Source organism: Episyrphus balteatus, chromosome 2 (genome assembly GCF_945859705.1).
Source record: "Episyrphus balteatus chromosome 2, idEpiBalt1.1, whole genome shotgun sequence".
Taxonomy (NCBI): domain Eukaryota; kingdom Metazoa; phylum Arthropoda; class Insecta; order Diptera; family Syrphidae; genus Episyrphus; species Episyrphus balteatus.
In genome coordinates, this window is record NC_079135.1 from 48,687,263 (window position 1) to 48,710,703 (window position 23,441).

The following is a 23,441-nucleotide window of genomic DNA, read 5'->3' on the forward strand; positions in this document are numbered from 1 at the left end:
CAAATTCCAAAATGTTGACATTGTTAGATTTCGAAACTAGACAGTTTGAGCTTTAAAATTCTTTTTTTTTTTGACGTGATAACGTCTTATACATAAATCGATGAACCACGTTACTCTCTCGCATTTTCGCAGTGCGGCAAAAATTTCAATTCAAAATTAAAGATACATAAATCTTCTATAGCTTATTTGAAAGATAATAACCTAAAGCCTTATCCAAATGAAGGATTTTTAAAAATTCCGTCATTTAATAGGGGTAAACAGGGGTAAAACGTAAAGATGAAATTTGGGCTAAAATCTAAACGCAAAGTTGTAGAGAGTGGGTTTTTTCGCTATAGATAGATAAGAATAACTGCATTTAAGAAAAAATTCTAAAATATTTTGAAACTAAGCTATAACGTTTTGTTTGAACGTTGTACACGTGTTGGGGCTATGACAAAATGATGATTTTGGGTAGGGAAAATTTTTTTTGAAAATTTTAAAGGTGCCAGGTGAAAGATGAGAGAAAAAAAATTAAGCGTTTAGTACGGATTTTTGTTCCAACTCTCTGCGTTTCGAAATATGAATTTTTTAAAAACACCTTGTTTTTTTGGGGCTATTTTTGGGTAGTTTTTGATTTTAAGCATTTTTTTGGAGCGTTCAAAAAATTTCAAACTTATAGGACATGTAGGGCTTAAATATACGCATACTTGTGCAAAGTGATTGAAGTGATTGATTGATTTTTGACTAAATAACGGAAGAAACAAGTTTTTAAAAAACAGTTTTTTTTTACCGTTTTTAACCGATTTTCATCGTTTTTGATTTTTATCTTTTTTTCTTAGAGAAGTTAGAGAAATAAAGTATATGAAACAATGATAGACCATAACCAGGACTATATGTGTACAAAATTTCAATCAGTTTTGTAAACACAATTTTGAGATAACGGTAAAATAAAATTTTCAAATTCAACAGATTATTAATTTTGAGCTAGAGTAGATAGAAATTTGATTTTTATGAGCATTCTGATACAATTACATTTCATTTGGTATATCACACATAACGGTACACTAACTACAAGCTACACAATGTTAAATCAAGAAACTTGCGAAAAACCTCAAAACACCAGTGGGGATCTGTTGATCATGAACAGCCACCAGTGTGGGAAGTACTGTAATCTCAGTCTGGAATTTCGATATGGTTGACTTTAAAAAACTCTTACTCCTCTTGTAGGCACCTCAAGAATATGATTGCAGCGTCATATGAAAGGTGAAACAATAAGCTTTCACATGGTATAATTTTTTTTATAGAAATACTTGGCTTTTAAATTGCATAATTTTTTTTGTAAGCTTTTAAAATAAAAAAATTAATATAATGAAAAAATAAAAAAGGTATTTTTTTTAGCTTTTTCTTGCAAATTATGATTGTTTGAAATAAGTAAACGCTTCAATTGACTCCTTTTAAACAAAAGCACACAACCTGTTTTCTGACGACGTTATCACGTAAAATCATAGTCCGTAAATCGGCTTTACAGACAACCTCTTTTTTTTTAAATTCAAGTACGATTATTTTTAAGGGAAATATGTGACTTGAAAAACCTTTAAAAATTAAAATTTCTAATTGATAATCTCTTAATTATTTCCACTATTTAAATTCAAAAGAATTTGATTTTGCTCATTATTGTATTTATATATTTATTGTTAGAATAGTCATAAGTGAAGATATCAGCCATTTTAGGCTTATCCATATCCATATTTTACGGTAATATTTTACTGTAAATATTTTTTTTCATCCGCACTACCGATGTTCAATACAGTAGTTTTCTAAAATTTACTTTTAAATTCTGAACTGTTTCTTAACATGACTTCATTTTCTTTATTTTTGATTAATTAACTAATTGATACCTACAGTAAAAATGCTCGTATATTTAATTCTAATCATTTTACTTAAGGAGCTAACGCAACAATAAAAAAAATTACATTTTCAGAAAAAAAAAAATTATGAAACAATCCACTATAACATTTGGATCCATAATTTCTTAGACAATAATTTCTTCTTGTGTTAAAGTTCACCTTTTATATTCATATGCACGTTATTTGCATTTTGGCAACTTTCATTTAACTGGTTTAGAATTTTTGACAATAGGTAGTATAAAATGGATTGATAATTTCAAATTGATATCATTCAGTTATCTCAACGACAACTAAATTCTCAATCCCAAGATGAAATTCGTTATTATTTTCTCTGCCTTTTTCGCCGTAGCCATGTGCGCTTCAGTGCCTTTGGATAACGCTCAAATCGTCCGTTATGACAACGACAACATTGGAGTTGAAGGATACCATTGGGCGTAAGTGTTTCGAAATCCTTAGTGCTAAACTAATCTAGTATTTTCTAAATTTTACTTTTTTTCTTATTTCAGTCTTGAGACCAGCGATGGCAAGACTTTCAGCGAAGATGGATCTTTGGAGAATGTTGGCAAGGAAGATGAATCCCTTGTTGTCCGTGGACAATACAGCTACGTCGGACCCGATGGTGTCACTTACACCGTCAACTACATCGCCGATAAGAACGGTTTCCAACCACAAGGTGCTCATTTACCAGTTGGCCCAAAGTAAATTGATCTTGCCATCACAACAAGAACATAGTGCGCGGCCGTTGAAGTTTATTGATTGATCATTTTTTTTTTATCGATTGGTATTCTCATGATTTGTTAAATAGTTTTTTAAGACTTAAACTTTTGGTTTAAACCAAAACAATAAATGTTGAAGTGTTTTAAGCCAATTGAAGTATTTTAGTTGTATTTCTTTTTTGTTATAAACACTTTGAAACTGTTTGCAAAACTTTTAAATGTAATATCATGGCACTGTGCTACCCAAACTAGAAATATTTTTACTTTTTTCATAAGAAAGAACATTCTCTTCTACGAATTACAGCTCAAAAAACTAATTTGCAAAAAAAAATGTAAATTCTGTGAACAAAAAAAAAAAAAAAAAACTAATTTTAACAACAAAGAAGCAAGCCCATTTTTTGTTAACATCAGTTATCAAAGTCAAGCGGCTATTTTTTTAATTTTTCAACATCTCCGCTAGAACGGATATCTTCCATATAACGGTGTCGATTTCGATTAAATTTATTAAATGAGACCGACAAACGAATGATCGAATGAATGAAGAAATGAAATTTTATGTATTTCTGAAGTAAAAACCTGCATTTAACAGTAGCATTCCCACTAAGTTTAAATTAAAAAAAAAAAAATTACATTTGAATTTCAAAAATAAGAAAAAACAAATTAGTCGTTACGAATTAAAACATGTTCATACAAACAAATTTGCTCCTCATTTTTTTCTTGTATTAGAAATGAAAATGTATTTTTTTAATTAAACATTAGTTAGTTTGCTTCTATTACAATTACATAACTGCTTCACGATACCATACAAAATAAATAAGTAAAGTTTAAGATCTTTTTTTCAAAATTATTAATTTAATTTAATTTATTAATTTAGTTTAGATTTAATTTAGATTTAATTTAAATTTAATTTATTAATTCCAACAAATTGTATATGAGTTAATAAAATTAATGAGACATTTCCCATGAGAAATGTCCCATGAGAAATGTGACATGAGAAATGTCCTATGAGACATGTCCCATGAGGCATGTGCCATGAGAGATGTCCCATGAGACATTTCTTAACATGAGACGTGTCCCATGAAACATGTCTCATGAGACATGTCTCATGGGAAATGTCTCATGAGACATGTCTCTAATAAGACATGTCTCATGGGACATGTCTCTAATGAGACATGTCTCATAGGACATGTCTCATCGGACATGTTTCATGGGACGTGTCTCATGGGTCATGTCTCATGGCACATGTCTCATGTGTTTGCTAGCCCACCTTTAGTTCTAAAATAATAACTTAATTTTTTTCACCTCAAAAATCACAAAAAATTATTCTTTTTTCAGTGTAAGAATTTTTAGTTTTGCACTGTGGTTCGTTTGGCAACGTTAGCCCAGGCTAGCCCAATTTTTTTTTTCTTTATTCCACTATTTTTTCAAAATCATTTGAGTTTTTTTTGGTTTGCCGTATAAGCACCAATTGTCCTTTTTACACTTTTTTCTCAATTAATTGCAACAAATATGGCCTTTATCATGGCCACCATAATAAATCTCAAGTCATCATACAGTAAAAAAAAATGCATCACTATAAAGTCATTTTTCATTTTTTATTCTTAGCAATCAATTGCAAGTAAACGAATTGCTTAAATCCACTGACAGCTTTAAATAAGTCAAGTTTTCGAATAAGTCAGTAATCAGTCATAATTTATTTTTGTGGGGGAAGTTGTGGCAAATGGTCACCGCTGGGTTGGTAACCATTTTCATCGGCAACATAGGTGACCAAATAAGTGACACCATCGGGTCCAACGTAGCTGTATTTTCCATGGACAGCGTACGTACTACCTCCATCCTTGCCAAGATCCTTCAAAGTTCCTTCTTCTTCTACATATTTGCCATCAGCGGTTTCAAGGCTTTAAATTTAAATACAAATACAGTCAAAAATATTTTATTTCACATATCCGAATCATTTTAATAGAATACTCACACATAGTTGTATTCACCAACACCAATGTTGGTGTTTTCGTAACGAATAACTCCAACACCCTTTGACTCATCGACTAATGGTGAAGTAGCAGCATAAGCCACAGAGAAAAGTGCAACAAAAACAATTGTGAATTTCATTTTGAGCAAGTAAACGTTGTGATAACTGATTACTGAATGATTTTGAAGCAATTTTTCAGTTTGTTTTATACAAAAATTGAAGAATTTTAATTCCTGTGGTTATCCCAATTTGAAATCAAATGTACTGTTATAATATTGAACCGGATAAGTTAGATGACAACAACTGAAAGCACTTGAATAAGCTTTGGAATAAATGGGATGCGCACTTAGTACTAATTTACCATCCTACTTGATCCGTTAACATTATTTTTAAACTAATCAATATTGTGGCAGAGAATAATTAGGTGTTCTCAAACAAATTTAAACTTGTTTATAAAATCGTATGTAAAATTTTTGATTATTATTTTTTTTTTTAATAAATATAGGTACATAGTATGGAATGGAGTGTTGCAATTTGTATTCATTATAATGAATTAACCTCCTCAAATAATTCCAAATATTTCTCACTTGTTTCAAAATAAAAATTGACAGAAAATTATGAGTTTCTCTAAATTGATATCAAAAAGTGTGTATACAGTACCTTGCCATAATATTAGGCCCAAGCGAAAAAAAATACAATTTTTCGGTTCAGTTTTTGCTCAGTTTTTAAAGTTTTTGTCGAAATATCTTGAATTTTTTTGTCCTATTTACTTGCACATATCTCGTAGATACGGATTGACTTGAAAAAAGTTTAGAAATTCATACTTTTTGATAAAAATAACGTACAAAAGGGGATAAGCTCCAAAAAACGTACCCTGTGGAATTCACGCCCGGATAATTACCAGACCGGTCCAATACTTAATTTCTTGTACCGAGGAATAACGTGACATTCTTAACTTAATGGCAAGAACCCAATCTTGCATAAATATAGAAGCTTAGAGCCTCGAGCCTATTCCGAAATCGTAGAATCAAAACGTTCCCAAGCTCCTTTTTGTGTTGGTCCGGAGTTATGGCGTTTTCCACAATATAAAAAGAACTTCATCCTTTCCCTGAGATAGTACAACAGCCAATAATGACCAGAGGATGTTTTTTTATTGGAATAATGTACTTTGAATAGCTGTGTTCGTCTGGTCTTATAAAAAAGAAAAAAACTACCCAAAATCTAAGAACATTTCTTACTTTCCAGACGATCAGAGCTTCTATATTTATGCAAGATTGGGTCCTTGATTCCCTAACAACCAATATAAAATGTTATACCATCTGAAAGCTTATTGTAAGAGCTCAAAATATATATATCGATCAGGTCTATGAGACATCTACAAAAAGAGCTAGAATTTTTGGAACTCGATCAATTTCCATCAAAAAAAAAGCGAAAAAAACACGTATTTTTATCTACTCACGCTATTAAATCCATTTTTTCCCCTAACAACCTATACCAATTTTATATCATCTGAAAGCTTATTGTTCTAGCTCAAAATATATATATCGATCAGGTGTATGAGACATCTACAAAAAGAGCTAGAATTTTTTAAACTTGATGAAATTTCATCCAAAAAGCAAAAAAAAACATTTGTTTTTATGTTCTTATGCTATTAAATCAATTTTTTTGTTTGACAACCTATACAAATTGTATACCGTGTGAAAGCTTATTGTTTCACCTTGTATAATGATGTATAAATCTTATTTCAAAGATATCTACAAGAGAAGTTAGAAATTTTTAAAGTCAACCATGTCGAATTTCCAGACTGAGATTACGGTACTTCCTACACTGGTAGCTGGTCATCGCCAACAGATCTCCACAGGTGTTTTTGTGTAACTTGTAGAGCACGTAACGTTATGTACGATATATCAAATAAAAGGTTATGTTATCAGCATGCGTATTAAAGTTAAATCAAATTTGTATGTGCACTAGATCAAAAGATATAACGTGTGTTGGAAAAGAACATTTTTTTACCGTTATCTCCGAATTTTGAATATGAAATTAATTGAAATTTTGTACAATTATAATTTATTTAATTATCTATCTACAGTACAAATTTCATTTATCTTTCTATTAAAACAAAAAAGTTATAACAAGTTGAAGTTGTGTCGCGTTTTCGTTTCATCTTGTTTCAAATCACTACGAAGTTTTCACTTCAAAAACTTTTTGACAACCTTGTAACATTGTAAAGTATGAACCTTATCATCCTCATTTTGTGCATATCAAACCTTATTAATACTTATTATTTTGTATGCATATACTGGCCAATGTCTGCTAGATTAAGAAAAAAGATATGAAATAATACAAAAATACAATTTTTAACAAAATGTTTAAAAGAAAATTATATTTAAATGATTATTATGGCCTCCATTTAGGCAATTTTTCCGTATGCTAGATAATAAGTATAAGTTGTATCATTTTTTTTTAAATAAATAGCCATGCAAATAAAATTTTTGAGACCAAAAAAGGAAGATAAGGCACCACTGTGCTTTGCTTCAAAATACCGCCTTCAAGGGCCAAATGACATATCTGATGATTTTAAATGATCTTCACAAATTTAAAAAAATATAATTACATACAAAAGATGGTTGATTTTATTTTTATAACAGTCACTGTAGACAGAATAAAGTTTAGTTAATATTATCCATGATTCCCCTACCCTAAAAATAAAAATGTCACTCAAGTTTGAATTAATTAAAATAAAAATACTTGTTTGGTTTCGATACTACGAAAATAAATAATTTGAAGTATCATTATTAATACATAGGTATATTGCGTTAGATTTAATGTAGATAATGTTATTTATATATATTTTTTAAAATTTAAATAAATTAAATTATTTAAAAACAAATATTAACAACATTCTTTTGGCGGGTCAAAAAACTTCAAACTTTGTTATACTTATCATTCGATAACAATTTATTGATAAGTTATACTATACTGACATGACATCTATTTCGATTTACTCGTAATTTTATGGAAGTTTTTTTGATCATATTCAAATATTTCCAGTAATTTGATTGATTTTTTATAACTTTTTTTTTAATAAATCTTAAATTTTATATATTTTAACGATTTTGTTGAACAATTTACAAAAGCAAGTCCAATTAGTTTCACAAAAATGATTTAAATTGAAATGCACTTCTGCGTCACTTTTGTACTTACTCATTGTATTATTTCTAGTTAAAGTTATTTAAGCTTGGAAATTTCAAGGTTTCTATACCTACCTACCTACACAAAGTAAAAAAAATTTTTTTTTTTGTTTTGTTTTCTAGACTGGATTTTAAACGTTTGTTAGAGAAAAAATGTACCTACAGATTACCTTTAAAAAAAAAGAACGCTAATTTCTCAGCAAAAAAGCAGACAAAAGAGCAGATCATTTTCAAAGACCAGAGAATATTTTGTGATAAAAAAACCTCGAAGTTAAAAAGAGCAGAGAGCATTTTCGCTTAAAAAGGCAGTAAAATCATTTAGAACAAAGAACATGTTCGCCCTGTTCTGTCTATGATTTTTGTGCTCTTCGAAGTTGTTTGATATGTTTTTGCAAATGCAGCACAAATAAACAAAAGATAATATTAAAGAGTAAAAGAATAAATAATTGACACTACATTGCGTTTGCCTTATAAAGACACGTACATAGTGTTTACCATGTTGTCATGTTCACTTGTATGCGGGATTTTCTTTAATAAAATCATCGATATCATGCGTTTTTTGTTCTAATTTTGTTAATTCATTTTTGTAAGGTTGAAAACAGAGCAGTGAGCAGCTATGTATATTGAAGAGCAATCGCAACTGTTCTCTGCTTAGTGGAAGAGCAGAGTGATTAAAAGCAGCTATCGCAATAGCAGAATCAGCCCTAAAGAAAACACGGTGCGACACTGAAAATACACCCGAGAAATAACATAGTGTAGGCTGTTCGTATGGTCGAATAATGCATAAAAAATATTTTTGTTATGTTTTTGGAACCCTCCATTTTTTTTTTATTTACAAAAACCCATTTTTACAGACCTTACGATGTAATCTATCAATATTTCAGTCGTTTTTCTAACAACTCTCAAATGTTATATGTTTTTTTAAAGAGGATTTCTAGACCTTTTGAATGATGTATATAAGTCTATTGTTTAAACAAATTAAGTGTAGGTTTTTATCCCACAAATCTTGAAAAAGTGATTTTTTCCCAATTTTTTCAACTTTACCCAATTTTTTTTGCAAAATAAAACAAACAACATTATTTTTGAAAAAGTCTGAAAAAATGACTTTTTTTACCAAGCTAAATCTCATTTACATTTATTAAATTTGAGTCTGTAAAGTTTTAAATTTTTTGAACGAATGGTTTGGCTGGAATTTAAAATTGATGGAACAAGGTCCAAGAAACCCCATGTTATTCCCATAAGAAACTTCAACCGCTTGGCGGCACGGGTTAGAATTAAGTTAGAGACTTTAAACTTGGAAAATATTTTTTTAGTTTATTTCCAACCATATAAGATCCTAGGAGCATAGAAATTCTAATTATTTTAAAATAATGAACACCCTATTGTGCACCTTGCAATTCACATCATGAAAAGCCACATTTTCTATTTACGAAAAAATAGCATAGATTCCGCAGTTTTGGTCAAATTCAATAAAAAAATACGCCAATTTGTGCCTAAATGTATATTATTTCAGAATATAACCTTACTTTATTTTTTTGTTTGTTTTATTTTGCAAAAAAAATTGGGTAAAGTTGAAAAAATTGGGAAAAATCACTTTTTCAAGATTTGTGGGATAAAAACCTACACTTAATTTGTTTAAACAATAGACTTATATACATTATTCAAAAGGTCTGGAAATCCTCTTTCCATAAACATATAACATATTGAGAGTTGTTAGAAAAATGACTGAAATATTGATAGATTACATCGTAAGGTCTGTAAAAATGGTTTTTTGTAAATACAAAAAAAATGGAGGGTTCCAAAAATATAACAAAAATATTTTTATGCATTATTCGACCATACGAACAGCCTACACTATGTTATTTCTCGGGTGTATTTTTTTTTTTTATTTTGTAGCACAGTGTAATACAACATTGAAAACTCCGATACTGGAAAATAAGTTAACTTTAAATTAGTTTTCACCTTCCTTTGGGGAAAAACCTAGGTGGCCCAAATTACCCGCCACATTTATTTCTAACGTTTTTTTCAGTTTCCTCAATATTTATTTTTTGTAATTTGTTTTATAAAGTGAATTTCATAAGAATTAACTATTATTTTCTTTTCAATAAATATCCATGGTAAAACCTTAAATTCGTCGGTTTAATTAGAAAAAAGATGATTGATGGTCCATATTAACCGACCTTACTCTACTAACGTGATTTTTTGTTGATTTACGGCAACTTGTTGATTGACAATATTGCTAGACAACGAGATGAGAGCGTTACTATTTACACAACTATCTTTATTTTTACTTTAAAATATTTATATTTTTATTTGAAAATTTTAAAATCGCAACGCCCTTATTTCACCGTCTCGGAATGTTGTGAATGAGGCATTGCTTTGACATGTATCACTTTGATATGTAAGTTCAAAATATGCACAAAAACTAAACTAGCATTTTGTTTGAATTTTTTAATAATGTTTCATCAAATTAAAAATAAAGTATAATAATTTTTTAAACAATTGGATGGTATCCATTTTCATCAGCAGTGAATTTCATTACAATGACAATTCCCTCGGGTGAGGTCCACGATGCAATTCCATTCACAACAACAGCAGAGTTTTCACCGAATTTTTGCAAAACACCATGTTCCTGACGTTGAATACCTCCACTAGTCTCGAAGCTGTAAGATAACAAAGAAACAAATTTAAATTAAACTGTTTAAATCCTTGGACATGAAAAATCTTTACTCGAAATCGTATTTGTCAATTCCATTATTTTCCCTAATATCACGCACAGATGTTGCTGCAACATCGTTACCAGCTGGGGCAGCAATGCATACAGTAATTAAAGCAGCAAAAACAATAAGGAATTTCATATTGAATTTTTGCAATTAGAGATAAGCTCGGACTGCAACCTATCACAGGTAATGTAACAATTAGAACTGAATGCAGTGTGAAGTGCTTCGGCGTATATTTATACCTGAACCGCTTCAGAATCAGTCATAAATCTGAATTCCTTTCTCCGAGAGAAAAATTAAAATTTTTTTAAGTGGATCAGTTTATTATGGAGAAATGTCAAAGTTATTTAATATTTCAAGTGAAAGGGTAAATAACTTTTTCATTTTATATTCTATGTACTCTCAAAATATTGTCATAAAAAAGTACCAAAACAGTCGAACCAGTAATAAAAACTCTCCTGCACAAATTCTTATAACTGTATGGAAGAAGATTCGTTACTCAGATGAAGAGGCGTTTATTGCCATTCCGGGCCTTTTTAATATTATTTTGTGGCTTGTGGGACATTCAAATTCAAAGTTATATGTTTAAAACTAGATTAATTTTTTTATTTTTAAACTTATTTGTTTTTTAAAGTAGCTAAAAGCTTTTGGAAATTTTAATTAAGTTATTATCTAGATCAATACATAAAGTACTGTGTATAAAAATGTTTTAAAAACATTTTATTTGATACATATTTCATTTTAAATGTTATAATACAGTCAAATAAGGTGAAAAAAGGGGTAAACCTCGGATTCATTCCGAAATAGAAATTTTTATTTTGCTCAATACCTTTATTTTGGCATTCCATAACATATCTCAAAAGTCTAGAAAAATCTCATGTAATCGCAAGTCGCGATTTTGAAGGTCAAAGCGCGAAAAGGAAATTTTCAAAATTAGCAAAAATAGACGATGGTATTATATATACATATGAAACATGATTTCAAGGAATTTTTTAATGCTGATTCCAAAAAAATTAAAATGAATGCAATCTGACGTCTCTGAAAAAAGTTATATCTGTTTTTCATCTGTCAACATATATTATTAGAACAGTTGCAATCTTACTACCGAAAAACTCTTAAAAGTTATGGTAGAGGAACCAAATTTAGCATGAAAGTTTTTTGTCCATTATCATTAAGAATCGAAACAATGTAATGCAAAAATAATTCATATCCATGACAAAATGGTAATTTTTGAAAAAAAGGGGAAATTTTGGGATATGCACTAAAAAACATCCTCGTACAATCCTTGGAACTAGTGGTAATAGGCTGGTTTCTATGTTTGTTTGGATATTCTATAACTTATGTCAAAAGTCTAAAAAAATCTCATGTCCGCAAGTCCTAATTTTATAGGTTAATCTAAAGTTAGGTGCAGATTTAAAAAAAATAATAAGAACACTTTAGATTCTTATAGTATGTACACCAACATAACCCATATGATTTCAAGGTATTTTTTAACGCTGATTCCAACAAAACCCAATCTGACCATCCCTGAAAAGTAACGTACCTTATTTATGTTGATCTGACACAAATATCTGAAGTAGGAATGGGCCGATATTTCAGTAACAGGTATTGAATAACAGGTATTGGAAAGTAGCAATAACAACTTGCTACTCATCAGGGAAAATACCTGTTACTGAAATAACAGTTAATATTTTCAGTATCTTAAATAAATTTAAATTATATTATTTTTTTTTGCAATCCAAGAAAATTTTCGGTAATAAGAAGGTTAATACAATGAAAAATACCTACTAATTATCTAAACAACTTTCTCTTATCCTACACAAAAAATTATTTTTATCGGTAATAATCTGTAATACCTGTTACTCGGATCAAAATTATCTGCTTAGTCAAAATTATCAAGGAATTTATAATACCTGTTACTTTTGATAAAATTCATCTTTGATACTTTCAGTTCAGGCGAATAATCTGTTAAAAACACAAACGCTCCTATAATACCTGTTATTGGGATCAAAATTATCTCCTTACTCAAAATTATCAAGGAATTTATAATATCTGTTACTTTTGATAAAATTCATCTTTGATACTTTCAGTTCAGGCAAATAATCTGTTAAAAACACAAACGCTCCTATAATAATTGTTATTGGGATCAAAATTATCTCCTTACTCAAAATTATCAAGGAATTTATAATACCTGTTACTTTTGATAAAATTCATATCTTTGATACTTTTAGTTCGGGCAAATAATCTGTTAAAAACACAAACGAAAAATGAGAAAATGTAAAATTAATACCAAAATTTCGTCGTTTTCCCCAATACCTGTTACTGTAAGAAATATTTCTATACCTGTTATTTTTGGTATAATTTTACATACGAAAAATGAGAAAATGTAAAATTAATACCAAAATTTCGTCGTTTTCCCCAATACCTGTTACTGTAAGAAATATTTCTGTAATTTTGGACATCCATAATTAATGGTTTCATTATAATTACAGAAAAAAAAAAAGAGTGTGTGTACTTATGTACACGCGACTGAAGTTATACTTCTCATTCAGTATATGTAAATAATTTCATTTGATATTTTTAATTTCTATTATTAAATTAATTAATCCACACTTCGTTTTTTTACATTTTTATCAAGTGAACAATAAATTAATTCTTTCATCCTCCTTGCGTCCATGTAGTTTTCAATTTATTCTGTGAAATTTACACATGTTGTGCGGTTCAGAACGTACGGTATACGCTTAACGAAAGTAAATGAATTGCGCATAAAATGTGCGGTATGGTAATTTTATGAGAAATTGTGTGTGCTTCAGCACTAGTAGTAGCAATATGAAACTTGCAGGGTTGCTACAAAGCTCAAAAGTGAGCTGAGCTCAGCTCACAGCTCAGCTCACAGCTCAGCTCAGCTCAGCTCAGCTGGAGCTATGTACCATAGCTCCAGCTCATTTGAGCTGAGCTGAAAGTGAGCTGAGCAGGGATGAGAATGCTTAGCCCGAAAAGTGAAACATACTGCCCAAAAAAACGAAGTAGATTTGGAAAATATGTAGCAGATAATGAAAAAAAAAAAACACATATAAAACAAAGGAGAATGCCCAAAAATAAATATATTAAAAAAAAAAAAAAAAAACCCAGCACCGATTTAAATGAGACCTGCATGCATAAACAAAAAATACCAAGACTGGAAACTCGGCGGTCAACTGACGTTTGCCTACAAGCTGCGCGGTGTGGTGAATGTCGTGAACCTATCGTTGTGTTCGTTTCCGATGTGTGGTGAATGTCGTGAATCTATAAATGTGTGCGTGTTAACGTCATTTATCAACGTGGTGGCTTTCACATATATTCACAGACAGCACTGTCCACAAAAGGGTTTTGGGGGGAAAGACGTACGAAATTTTCCAGTCTTGGTATTTTTTGTTTATGCCTGCATGGCTTGAAAGCGCATCACTCGTAAATAACAAATATGATTTTTTTTCTCAAAAAGCCATCCCCGTGATTGCTATAATGATTTGTAATTTCAAATTATAAAGTGTTTTTTATTACAAAATTATTTTCATTGACTTAGTTCCATGAGCAAAGATGTGCCATCTGCCATATAATAACCTAAAATTGTTTTTTAAAAGCCGATGTCTGATTTATTTTATGCAAAATGCATAACCGGACCCACAGCCATTATGTGGATCTGGGCGGTGACATAAAATAATTGATATCTTGGATGGGTCTTTGATTTGGATGTATATGATGTGAAATTCTTGCAGTGCCTAAAGAGCACTAACAATGCATTTTTTTTAACAAAAAATGAAACAAGATGACACATCTTAAATGAAATTTTGTTCGTTAGAAAAAATTTTTTAAACGAAGTAGAAATAGGTTGCTACGTAGCAGATACATCAAAATAAATTAATGAAGTAGATCTGCTACATATGAAGTAAATACTCATCTCTGGAGCTGAGCTGATGGTTGAGCTGAGCTGTTAGGTGAGCTGAACTGTCGGTGAGCTGAGCTGAGCTGTTGGGTGAGCTAAGGTAAAGTGAGCTGTGATGGGTGAGAGGATACATTGATTTTTATTTGGAAAGTATAATGAAAGGAGAATGGGCATTTTGGACGTTGAGCGGCCATCAATAAAATTGGTATCAAATGAAAGAATAATAGCCCAGGAAAAACTTTTACTATGGACGTTTCGCTGTATTGCGTTAAGAATGCAAGATAATGCAGTATTAGTATTGTTAATGCATTGTTCAATGTATGAAGGAAAAACTGATTTATATTTTTATATGGAATTTAAAATATGATGCTCTGTCATTTTCCCTGAGCATGAAGACATTAATCTTGAAAATCCGACCAATAGAACTCATAATATAAGATTTTTAAGACAACCATTTCAGGTTCGAAAGTTTTCAAACAATTCAAAGTAACAAAAAATTGAACAAAAAAACTCTAAAAATAGGCTTGAATTTGTTGTTTAAAAATGCTTATAGTGTGGGTTCTAGTGGTTGGATATTCAAGATAAAGGTCTTCAGACTCAGGGAAAATGACAGAAAATAATATTTTGCACTTAAAATACACAATCGTGTTATAACATTGAGACATATATAAAGTGTTAAATGCAAAAATGCATTTTATCTGTTATTGAAATACATCACAGGGATAAAACTTCTGCACAATATATGTAAACCTTAATTACATCAAAAAATAACTGATTCATTCCTGGCCGCGTAACGTCCACGTTTCATACAAACTTGCCCATTCTCCTTTGAAGATATTTTAAACTTTTATAAAACACCATAGCTTAAGATGTTTGGTTCTAGTTATTAATGGAATTATTTTAACACATGGATATTTTTATAAATAAAACAGATAATTTTTCATTTTCTTTTTTTTTTATTTTTTTTTTAATAATAAATATGTTTATATTTTTTTAGTTAAATATTTCTTTTTTTATCATAAAAAAAAAATTCCGGTACAATCCGGTTTTTCGACTTTTTTCAAAATTCCGAGAAAATCGCGTTTGAAAGTTGGGGTAAATTTTTAATTTCGAAAAATCAGCGTATCTTTGAACGCTCCTGGTAGCTAAACCGCTTGAGAGCAAATTTTGGGAGTGATGCCAAATGATAGCTTGTGTCATGGGCCTACGCTTTGCACATTATCAGGGGCGAGATTCTGTATGGCGAAAACGAACAAACGTTTTCGTGTGTGCGAAAGGTTTGATTCATACAACTTGAAAAACGAAAGAATTTGTTCTGTATCTGTCGCAAATTTTCTTTCGTTTTTCAAAAACGAACGATCGTTTTCGTTTCGTTTTTTACAGAATGTACCCCCAGATTTTAAAAAAATCGCCTTCCATGTTAAACCGCCACATCATGCCTTTTGTTCAAAATCGTGCCTATTTTTTTTACTTTTAAGTTCTCCCGGTTTGAGAACGCGTGGACCTACAGGAATGGGAGTTGTACCCAAATGTAGGTTAGAGTCCCCGCTACCTTTTGGCATCAAAAATTTTATTTTCATTTTCTTCAAAATTCCGCGATATAGGCGTTGGAACGCTTTGATCTAGAGACAGGGGTGTGGTGCCATATGAAAGCTTATATTCTCAGCTACCCGATAGTGGTATAATCCGGTTTTTCGATTTTTTTTTCAAAATTCCGAGAAAATCGCGTTTGAAAGTTTGGATAAAATTTTTGTTCGAAAAATCCCCGAATCTTTGAAAGCTCCTGGAAGCTAAACCGCTTGAGAAAAATTTTTGGGAGTGATGCCAAATGATAGCTTGTGTCAGGCCTACGCTTTGCACATTGTCAGATTTTTAAAAAATCGCCTTCCATGTTAAACCGCCACATCATGCCTATTTTTTCAGAATCGTGCATATTTTTTTTTTTACTTTTAAGTTCTCCCAGTTTGAGAACGCTTGGACCTACAGGGATGGGAGTTGTACCCAAATGTAGGTTAGAGTCCCCGCTACCTTTTGGCATCAAAAATTTTATTTTCATTTTCTTCAAAATTCCGCGATATAGGCGTTGGAACGCTTTGATCTAGAGACAGGGGAGTGGTGCCATATGAAAGCTTATATTCTCAGCTACCCGATAGTGGTATAATCCGGTTTTTCGATTTTTTTTTCAAAATTCCGAGAAAATCGCGTTTGAAAGTTGGGGTAAAATTTTTTTTCGAAAAATCCCCGAATCTTTGAACGCTCCTGGAAGCTAAACCGCTTGAGAGCAATTTTCGGGAGTGATGTCAAATGATAGCTTGTGTCATGGGCCTACGCTTTGCACATTGTCAAATTTTTTAAAAATCGCCTTCCATGTTAAACCGCCACTTCATGCCTATTTTTTCAGAATCGTGCCTATTTTTTTTTTTACTTTTAAGTTCTCCCAGTTTGAGAACGCGTGGACCTACAGGGATGGGAGTTGTACCCAAATGTAGGTTAGAGTCCCCGCTACCTTTTGGCATCAAAAATTTTATTTTCATTTTCTCCAAAATTCCGCGATATAGGTGTTGGAACGCTTTGATCTAAAGACAGGGGAGTGGTGCCATATGAAAGCTTATATTCTCAGCTACCCGATAGTGGTGTAATCCGGTTTTTCGATTTTTTTTCAAAATTCCGAGAAAATCGCGTTTGAAAGTTGGGGTAAAATTTTTTTTCGAAAAATCCCCGAATCTTTGAACGCTCCTGGAAGCTAAACCGCTTGAGAGCAATTTTCGGGAGTGATGTCAAATGATAGCTTGTGTCATGGGCCTACGCTTTGCACATTGTCAAATTTTTTAAAAATCGCCTTCCATGTTAAACCGCCACATCATGCCTATTTTTTCTGAATCGTGCCTATTTTTTTTTTACTTTTAAGTTCTCCCGGTTTGAGAACGCGCGGACCTACAGGGATGAGAGTTGTACCCAAATGTAGGTTAGAGTCCCCGCTACCTTTTGGCATCAAACAAATTTTTTTCATTTTCTTAAAAATTTCTAGATATAGGCGTTGGAAGTTGTGGCTCTCACTTTCAGCTAAGCTCACTTCCTGCTCAGCTCAAATGAGCTAAGCTATGGTACCTAGCTCAAATTTGAGCTGAGCTGAAATGTGAGCTTTTTGCAACTCTGGCAACTTGCCACATGGAAATTATCACATACAACTTGCCACATGCAACTTGCCACATGTAACTTGCCACATGCAACTTGCCACACGCAACTTGCCACACGCAACTTGCCACATGCAACTTGCCAGACGCAACTTGCCACATGCAGCTTGCCACATGCAACTTGCCACATACAACTTGCCACATACAACTTGCCACATGCAACTTGCCACATGCAACTTGCCACATACAACTTGCCACATGAAACATGTTACCGTACTGCGGCGTACTGCATTTTTAAATACTAAAGTACTGCCTACTCTAAAGGTGAAACGACAGCCCTGCTACCCAGTGTGATCGCGTCATAATCCCTTTGACATTCTTGTCAAAAAGTAAATTTTCATACCCACCCTCCCATAAGAAGTATAACTTCAAAAAATAACTTCAGGTTTTAGTTATATTTTGCATAAGATACGCATTTTATAACTACTTAAATTGCCACAATTACAGATAATTTTCTGCTCTTATTAAATATCATTCTCAAAATAATGAGATTGCACTCTCGTTCTTTAGTGAAAATTGTATTACTAACTGTTATTTCAGTAACTGGTATTTATACCTGCTATAGGAAAGTAGCAATAACAGGTAGTAACAGTTATCCAAAAGTAGCAGTTAAGCCCATCCCTAATCTGAAGTGTAGTTTTTCAATTTTTTTAAAATCTTTACCTTATCTTCAAATCCATACAAGAATTCACTATTTTCATGGCACCAATTGGTGATTTATAACTTTCGAAAATTGAAGAGTGTTCCATTTTTCTATCTTTCAACCGACTTCTAAAAAGAAGAACGTTTTTTCTGGGTCTGGCAGAGTAAACCAATTTTGTATTCGAGAGCTGGTGCTTGCAATGTGGTCAAATTTCAATTTCATCCAGTTCTGGTTATGGAATCCATGGGAAAACCATAAATCGAAGTTTCGATCCATAATTCGGTTTTTTTTTAATAAAAAAAGGTATTTTTTTGTTATCTAAAATTCGCTGGAATTTAATATTTTTTGTCTCCTTTTTTTTTTGTACAAATTTTTAAGAGAGAAACAGCAACAAAATAAAAAGATTTGCTGAGCGGCTGCGTTATTAATTTTTGCTCTGCTAAGTGGTCATAATCGAGTTCAATATTTTGGAAAATGGATATTGATATTTTTTTTTTTGTGATTTTGGTTGTTACTTGCTATTTTGCTAGAAAATGATATGCATATCAAATTAGTTATTTTAAGTTTTTGTTTTACTTCTGAAAGTCCATTAAAAACACATTTTTTTTTATTTTTATATAATCTATATATTTCGAGGGCCTTTTTGTCTCATCATCAGGATAATAAAATAATAATAAAAAACATGCGTTAAAATACTAAAATACATTAATAAAACTACACTTTTACCTACCAAAAATTTTAACAATTAATGATTTACAGTCAAATTTTCATATAGTCCGGTCAAATTAGACTAAAATAAGGGGGTGAGGTTACATTAATTCCCAGCAAGCTGAAATTTGGTAGGATTGTTGGAAACACCATCATAAATTAAATCTCAAAAGTCCTCATTGATCCAAAACCTGGAAAAAAATTTACTTGTGGTCAGAGCTATTATATTCATAGCTATTGCACATTTTCCTTAAAAAAAATTTGAAATCTGTTTTTTGATGCAAAATGTGAAAAGAGTATTTTATGAAAAATTTTAAACACCTGTGGTATAAAATAACTCTATAGAAACCTAGGTGTCCAACTTTCTTAAAAATATTCTCGTCTAAGGGGAATAATCTGGTGTACAATTCTTGCATGGAAAATTTTTTGATAAGACTTACCATTTTGGTGAAAATCGTGAAAAACCAGTTTTTGTGACCTTTGACCCCAAGTAAATTTTTTTCCAGGTCTCGGATCGATGAGGACTTTTTAGATTTAATTTATGATGGTGTTTTCAACAATCCTACCAAATTTCAGCTTGCTGGGAATTAATGTAACCTCGGATGTCTAAATTGATCGGACTAATAGCTCGAATTTCCTTTTTTTTATAATTCGTAGTTTTTTTTAGAGTTCAGCATTTTTAACTATATTTTTATGAGTTTTGAATTTTTCTGTTTTTCGATAAATTGGAGAGCCCTTTTTTGATTCATTTGAGTCTCCTGTGATGCGCTACATATAACTGAAGTTTGTTAAAGGAGGCTTTCACTACGTCGAACTATTTTCTTGACTGGAAAGTGTTTTATGCTTGTAAATTTTTTTTTTAATTTTTAGCAACTTGAACTGTAACAGAAATTTCGTAACACAAAGTTGTGCATTTTTTTTAAACGTTTGTATGAATATTTTGATGGAATCAGAACAAAAAATATTAAACTAAACCAGTAAAAATAATATAAAGTAAATTAAAAAAAAAAAAAAAAGAAAACAAAAATTTTTTGATAACAAAAAATGCAATTGCTTTTTCAAAAATTATTGTTTTGAAAACGGTTTTCTTTCTTCACTTCAAATTTACATCGAAAGCCTGGATTTCGATTTCTTAACGTAAGTAGGCATGTAAAAGAATACGCAAACATAGTTTTTGTTTATATTTATTTTATTCAAAAGATATAGGTAATTACATTTAATTTATATTATTAAAAAATTACGTCAAAACAAACGAAAATATTTACATAAAAGAAAGTTAAAAAAAAAAAAAACAAAATTGAAACAATAATAAAACAAGAAAATTCAAGTTAACTTAAAAGTCATAAAAAACAGTTAGATAAAACTGGGATTCTTCTAGTCAGTCTTTAAACAATGGGATGATACCCATTTTCATCGGCAGTATATTTCAACTCAACAACTGTGCCCTCAGGTGAAATCCATGAAGCTGAACCACGCACAACGATTGCAGCATTGTCTTCAATCTGTTTGAGTTCACCAATTTCTTGACGTTGAATTCCATTGCTGGTCTCATAGCTGAAATTGCGTGAAATTTTATAAATTCATTCCCAATAGCTTGATCAAGAAGTCGTCTAATCTATCAAACTTACTCAAATTTGTAGTTGTCGATTCCATTGTTGGTGCGAATATCTCTTAGGATGACTGCCGGTTTGTCGCTCTCAGCAGGCGCGGCTGCGCACACAGCAATCAAAACAGCGAATGCAACAACAAATTTCATTTTGGATGTTAAAAAGGTTTAAGTTGAAGTCGGTGATAATGAAGAAATGAGAAGTCTCAGATGGAAAGATCCTTACACGAAGAATGCACAGAGAAGAACTGAATGTAGGACTAACGATTGCATTGGATTTTATATACAAAAGTTCGACTGATTTTCCTGTTGCTGAAAATCTTGCGAAGCCACAATAATTAGGTATTTCAATTAATTACATTTCTGATGTAAACCAGTTTCGGTTAAAGGTAATGGTAGGTAGGCTCTACTATGACACAGTTAAAGTAGATACAAGTAAGTATCTGAGTATCTCCTTGGTGAAGACGTCCAGTGGCGCTACATGAAGCTATACCTACGCATACCTCGCAGATTGTTTTACAAAATTGTGTAAAAATAAACCAAGATCGTAAAAAATTAATTCATAAAGAGATTTAATTTCCATGAATAAGATGCACCTGCAAGGTCGTTTTTTTTCTTGAGAAATTCGATATGCGGTGCGATTAAAAATGAGTTAAAATGAAATTTTGGAAAAAAATGTTAATCAGTTTGGGGTTTGAGTGTCAATGAACTGGCGTCTTCTTTTGTAGGCTTGTGTATAATAATATTTAACGTTTTTTACTATGCCTACTTATTATTCCTGTAAGGTAATTTTGTGAGTAGCTTTTTTGCATTCCAATATTTTTATTTTATTTTTTTTTTTCACATAAAAATAATAGCATCTAAGGAAAACAACGACTTTGGAAAGCTTTGTTAGATTAAATGATTATTGTTCAACAAAAAAATCATTTGGAATTTTGTTTAGGGAAAATTGAAAAGTTAAAATGCCACAAATAACATTATTACATACATAAACTGCGATTCACTTGAATAAAGGCACAAAAAGCGATTGGAGCTTTGGTAAGGTAACTTACAAGATTCTAGGTTTTGGTATTTCAAAAAGCAATTTATAACAAACAATATTGCAAAAACGAAAAGCCAAAACAGTAACCGTGTGGCTACAAGTTGCGTTTTTTTCGCAACTCTTCACAAAACACAGTGATTCACTAGAATGAAGGCAGGCTATCAAATCGAGTAAAAATTATGAAAAACGGTGTTATTATTTTATTAACCACGAAAAAGGAGAAAATCAAAGTTTGCACTGGAAATGCATTTTGACAGTTCACAATCACGGACTTAGGTGGAGAAATTACATAAAATTCTTGGTAACATCTTAAAAAGTAAGAAATTATAGTTTTCCATAACATTTACATTCGATGAGTATGAAGGCTAGTCCAGTGAACTTTCGTCTTCATCCAATATGAATCAGTTTTATTTTTATTGCGATGTGATTTCGGGCATTTACCTTATGGAATGCTCATGACGTTTGTTTACCCATAGTTTTTCGTTTGATTTTAGCGCCAACGTTTATAGAACTTGCAGCTAGTTTTTGAATTATTTTTCTCTTGGCTCTTTGTTTAGGTACCCCATGCTTTACTTTTACATTAAATCACTAGTTTACGTCAATTTGAAAATATTCTCATACAAATTTAGCGTATTTACCAACACCATTCACGACTGTGCATGGTTTTTTGCATTTTCTGTGATACCTAATGATAGCTCTTAGCGCAGATTTAGTTAAAATACACAAATTATTGCAAAGTTTCACTTTTCTATACTAAAACTAAATTTGTCCACGCTTTTTCATCATTTTTACAAGATTTAAAAGCCTGCCTTTATTCTAGTGACGCAAAAAAAACAAACACAGTGTTTTGTTATTACAATATTGTTTGTAATAAGTTACTCATTGAAAACACAAAACCGAAAATCTGTTATGTTACCAAACCACAGCACCAATCGCTTTTATCTTTTGTAATATTAGTGCCTTTATTCAAGTGTATGTATTATGTATAAAGCTTTCAATATAAGTTACAAATAGCAAAATTTTGTTTGAAAAAAAAAAACATTATAACAACGTTAGCAAAATAGTTGTGGCTATTTTGGCTGTAAGCTGGTGTTACTAAAAAAAAATTAATTCAATTCTGTCAATGATTGTATAAGAACTGCAAAAAATTATTAAAAATTGTTTTTAAAACAATGAAAACACCCTTTGGAATTATTTAAGTTTTCAAACTCAGTATGCAGTTTAGTTACTTGTTTAAGAAAGAATTTATTAATTTTTTTTTTTTTCGAAAATTGTAGGACCCGTTTTTTAAAAATTAGTTTTTTCTTAACAAAAAATTTCAAAAAAATTGCTATGCTTTTAAGAAAATATTATTTCACACATAAAGACAAAATTTCAAAAAAAAATATCAATCAGTTTGTTTTTCAAACAAAATTTAAGAATCCAAAATTGAAAATTTTGAACATTTTTAGATATTTTGATATTACGGCTACTTAGGGGCTCCTATACAAAAATCGTTTATGTGAAAGTCAGAAATCAAGTAAATAGTTCTATGGCAGGTAGCATTAATAATGGTTCAAAGTTTTTTTTTTATTTCAAAGGTAGGACTTTAGTTGCCATAGTGCACGTATTTTTTTTTAAATAAAAATCATTTTAGCCGTTTTTGAGAAAAATAACCTTTTCCAAGTAGCGTTAATTTTGGTCCAAAACAAAATTTTAATTTCTCCTCTTAAGATTCCCTCTCTTTTAACTACTAAATTTGAAGTAAATTGGATTAGAAGTTTAGGCTGCAGCTTGAGATAGAAACAGACACACAGACAGACAGAATTGTGGGACATACTTTTTTAGCATTCTCTATCATCGTA

At 31.0% G+C, this 23,441-nt stretch overlaps 4 protein-coding genes across 4 annotated transcripts; 1 reads left to right on the forward strand and 3 right to left on the reverse strand.

Annotated features, from left to right (window-relative positions):
- Positions 1-2,171: 2,171 nt before the first annotated feature.
- On the forward strand, positions 2,172-2,652 carry LOC129912399 (flexible cuticle protein 12-like). Its single transcript, XM_055990614.1, has 2 exons — positions 2,172-2,320; positions 2,393-2,652. The coding sequence occupies exons 1-2, from the start codon at positions 2,196-2,198 to the stop codon at positions 2,586-2,588; spliced, it is 321 nt and encodes a 106-aa protein (XP_055846589.1). The 5' UTR covers positions 2,172-2,195; the 3' UTR covers positions 2,589-2,652.
- Positions 2,653-4,178: 1,526 nt separating this feature from the next.
- Positions 4,179-5,034, reverse strand: LOC129912390 (cuticle protein CP14.6-like). Its single transcript, XM_055990604.1, has 2 exons — positions 4,575-5,034; positions 4,179-4,500 (listed from the first exon to the last, which is right to left on the reverse strand). Exons 1-2 carry the CDS (start codon positions 4,709-4,711, stop codon positions 4,296-4,298), a joined length of 342 nt encoding a protein of 113 aa, XP_055846579.1. The 5' UTR covers positions 4,712-5,034; the 3' UTR covers positions 4,179-4,295.
- Positions 5,035-10,255: 5,221 nt separating this feature from the next.
- Positions 10,256-10,623, reverse strand: LOC129912402 (endocuticle structural glycoprotein SgAbd-5-like). The gene is made up of 2 exons (XM_055990618.1): positions 10,493-10,623; positions 10,256-10,425 (listed from the first exon to the last, which is right to left on the reverse strand). The coding sequence occupies exons 1-2, from the start codon at positions 10,618-10,620 to the stop codon at positions 10,257-10,259; spliced, it is 297 nt and encodes a 98-aa protein (XP_055846593.1). The 5' UTR covers positions 10,621-10,623; the 3' UTR covers position 10,256.
- A 9,641-nt stretch (positions 10,624-20,264) lies between these two features.
- Positions 20,265-20,881, reverse strand: LOC129912401 (flexible cuticle protein 12-like). Its single transcript, XM_055990617.1, has 2 exons — positions 20,578-20,881; positions 20,265-20,503 (listed from the first exon to the last, which is right to left on the reverse strand). The coding sequence occupies exons 1-2, from the start codon at positions 20,703-20,705 to the stop codon at positions 20,335-20,337; spliced, it is 297 nt and encodes a 98-aa protein (XP_055846592.1). The 5' UTR covers positions 20,706-20,881; the 3' UTR covers positions 20,265-20,334.
- Between the last annotated feature and the right edge of the window lie 2,560 nt (positions 20,882-23,441).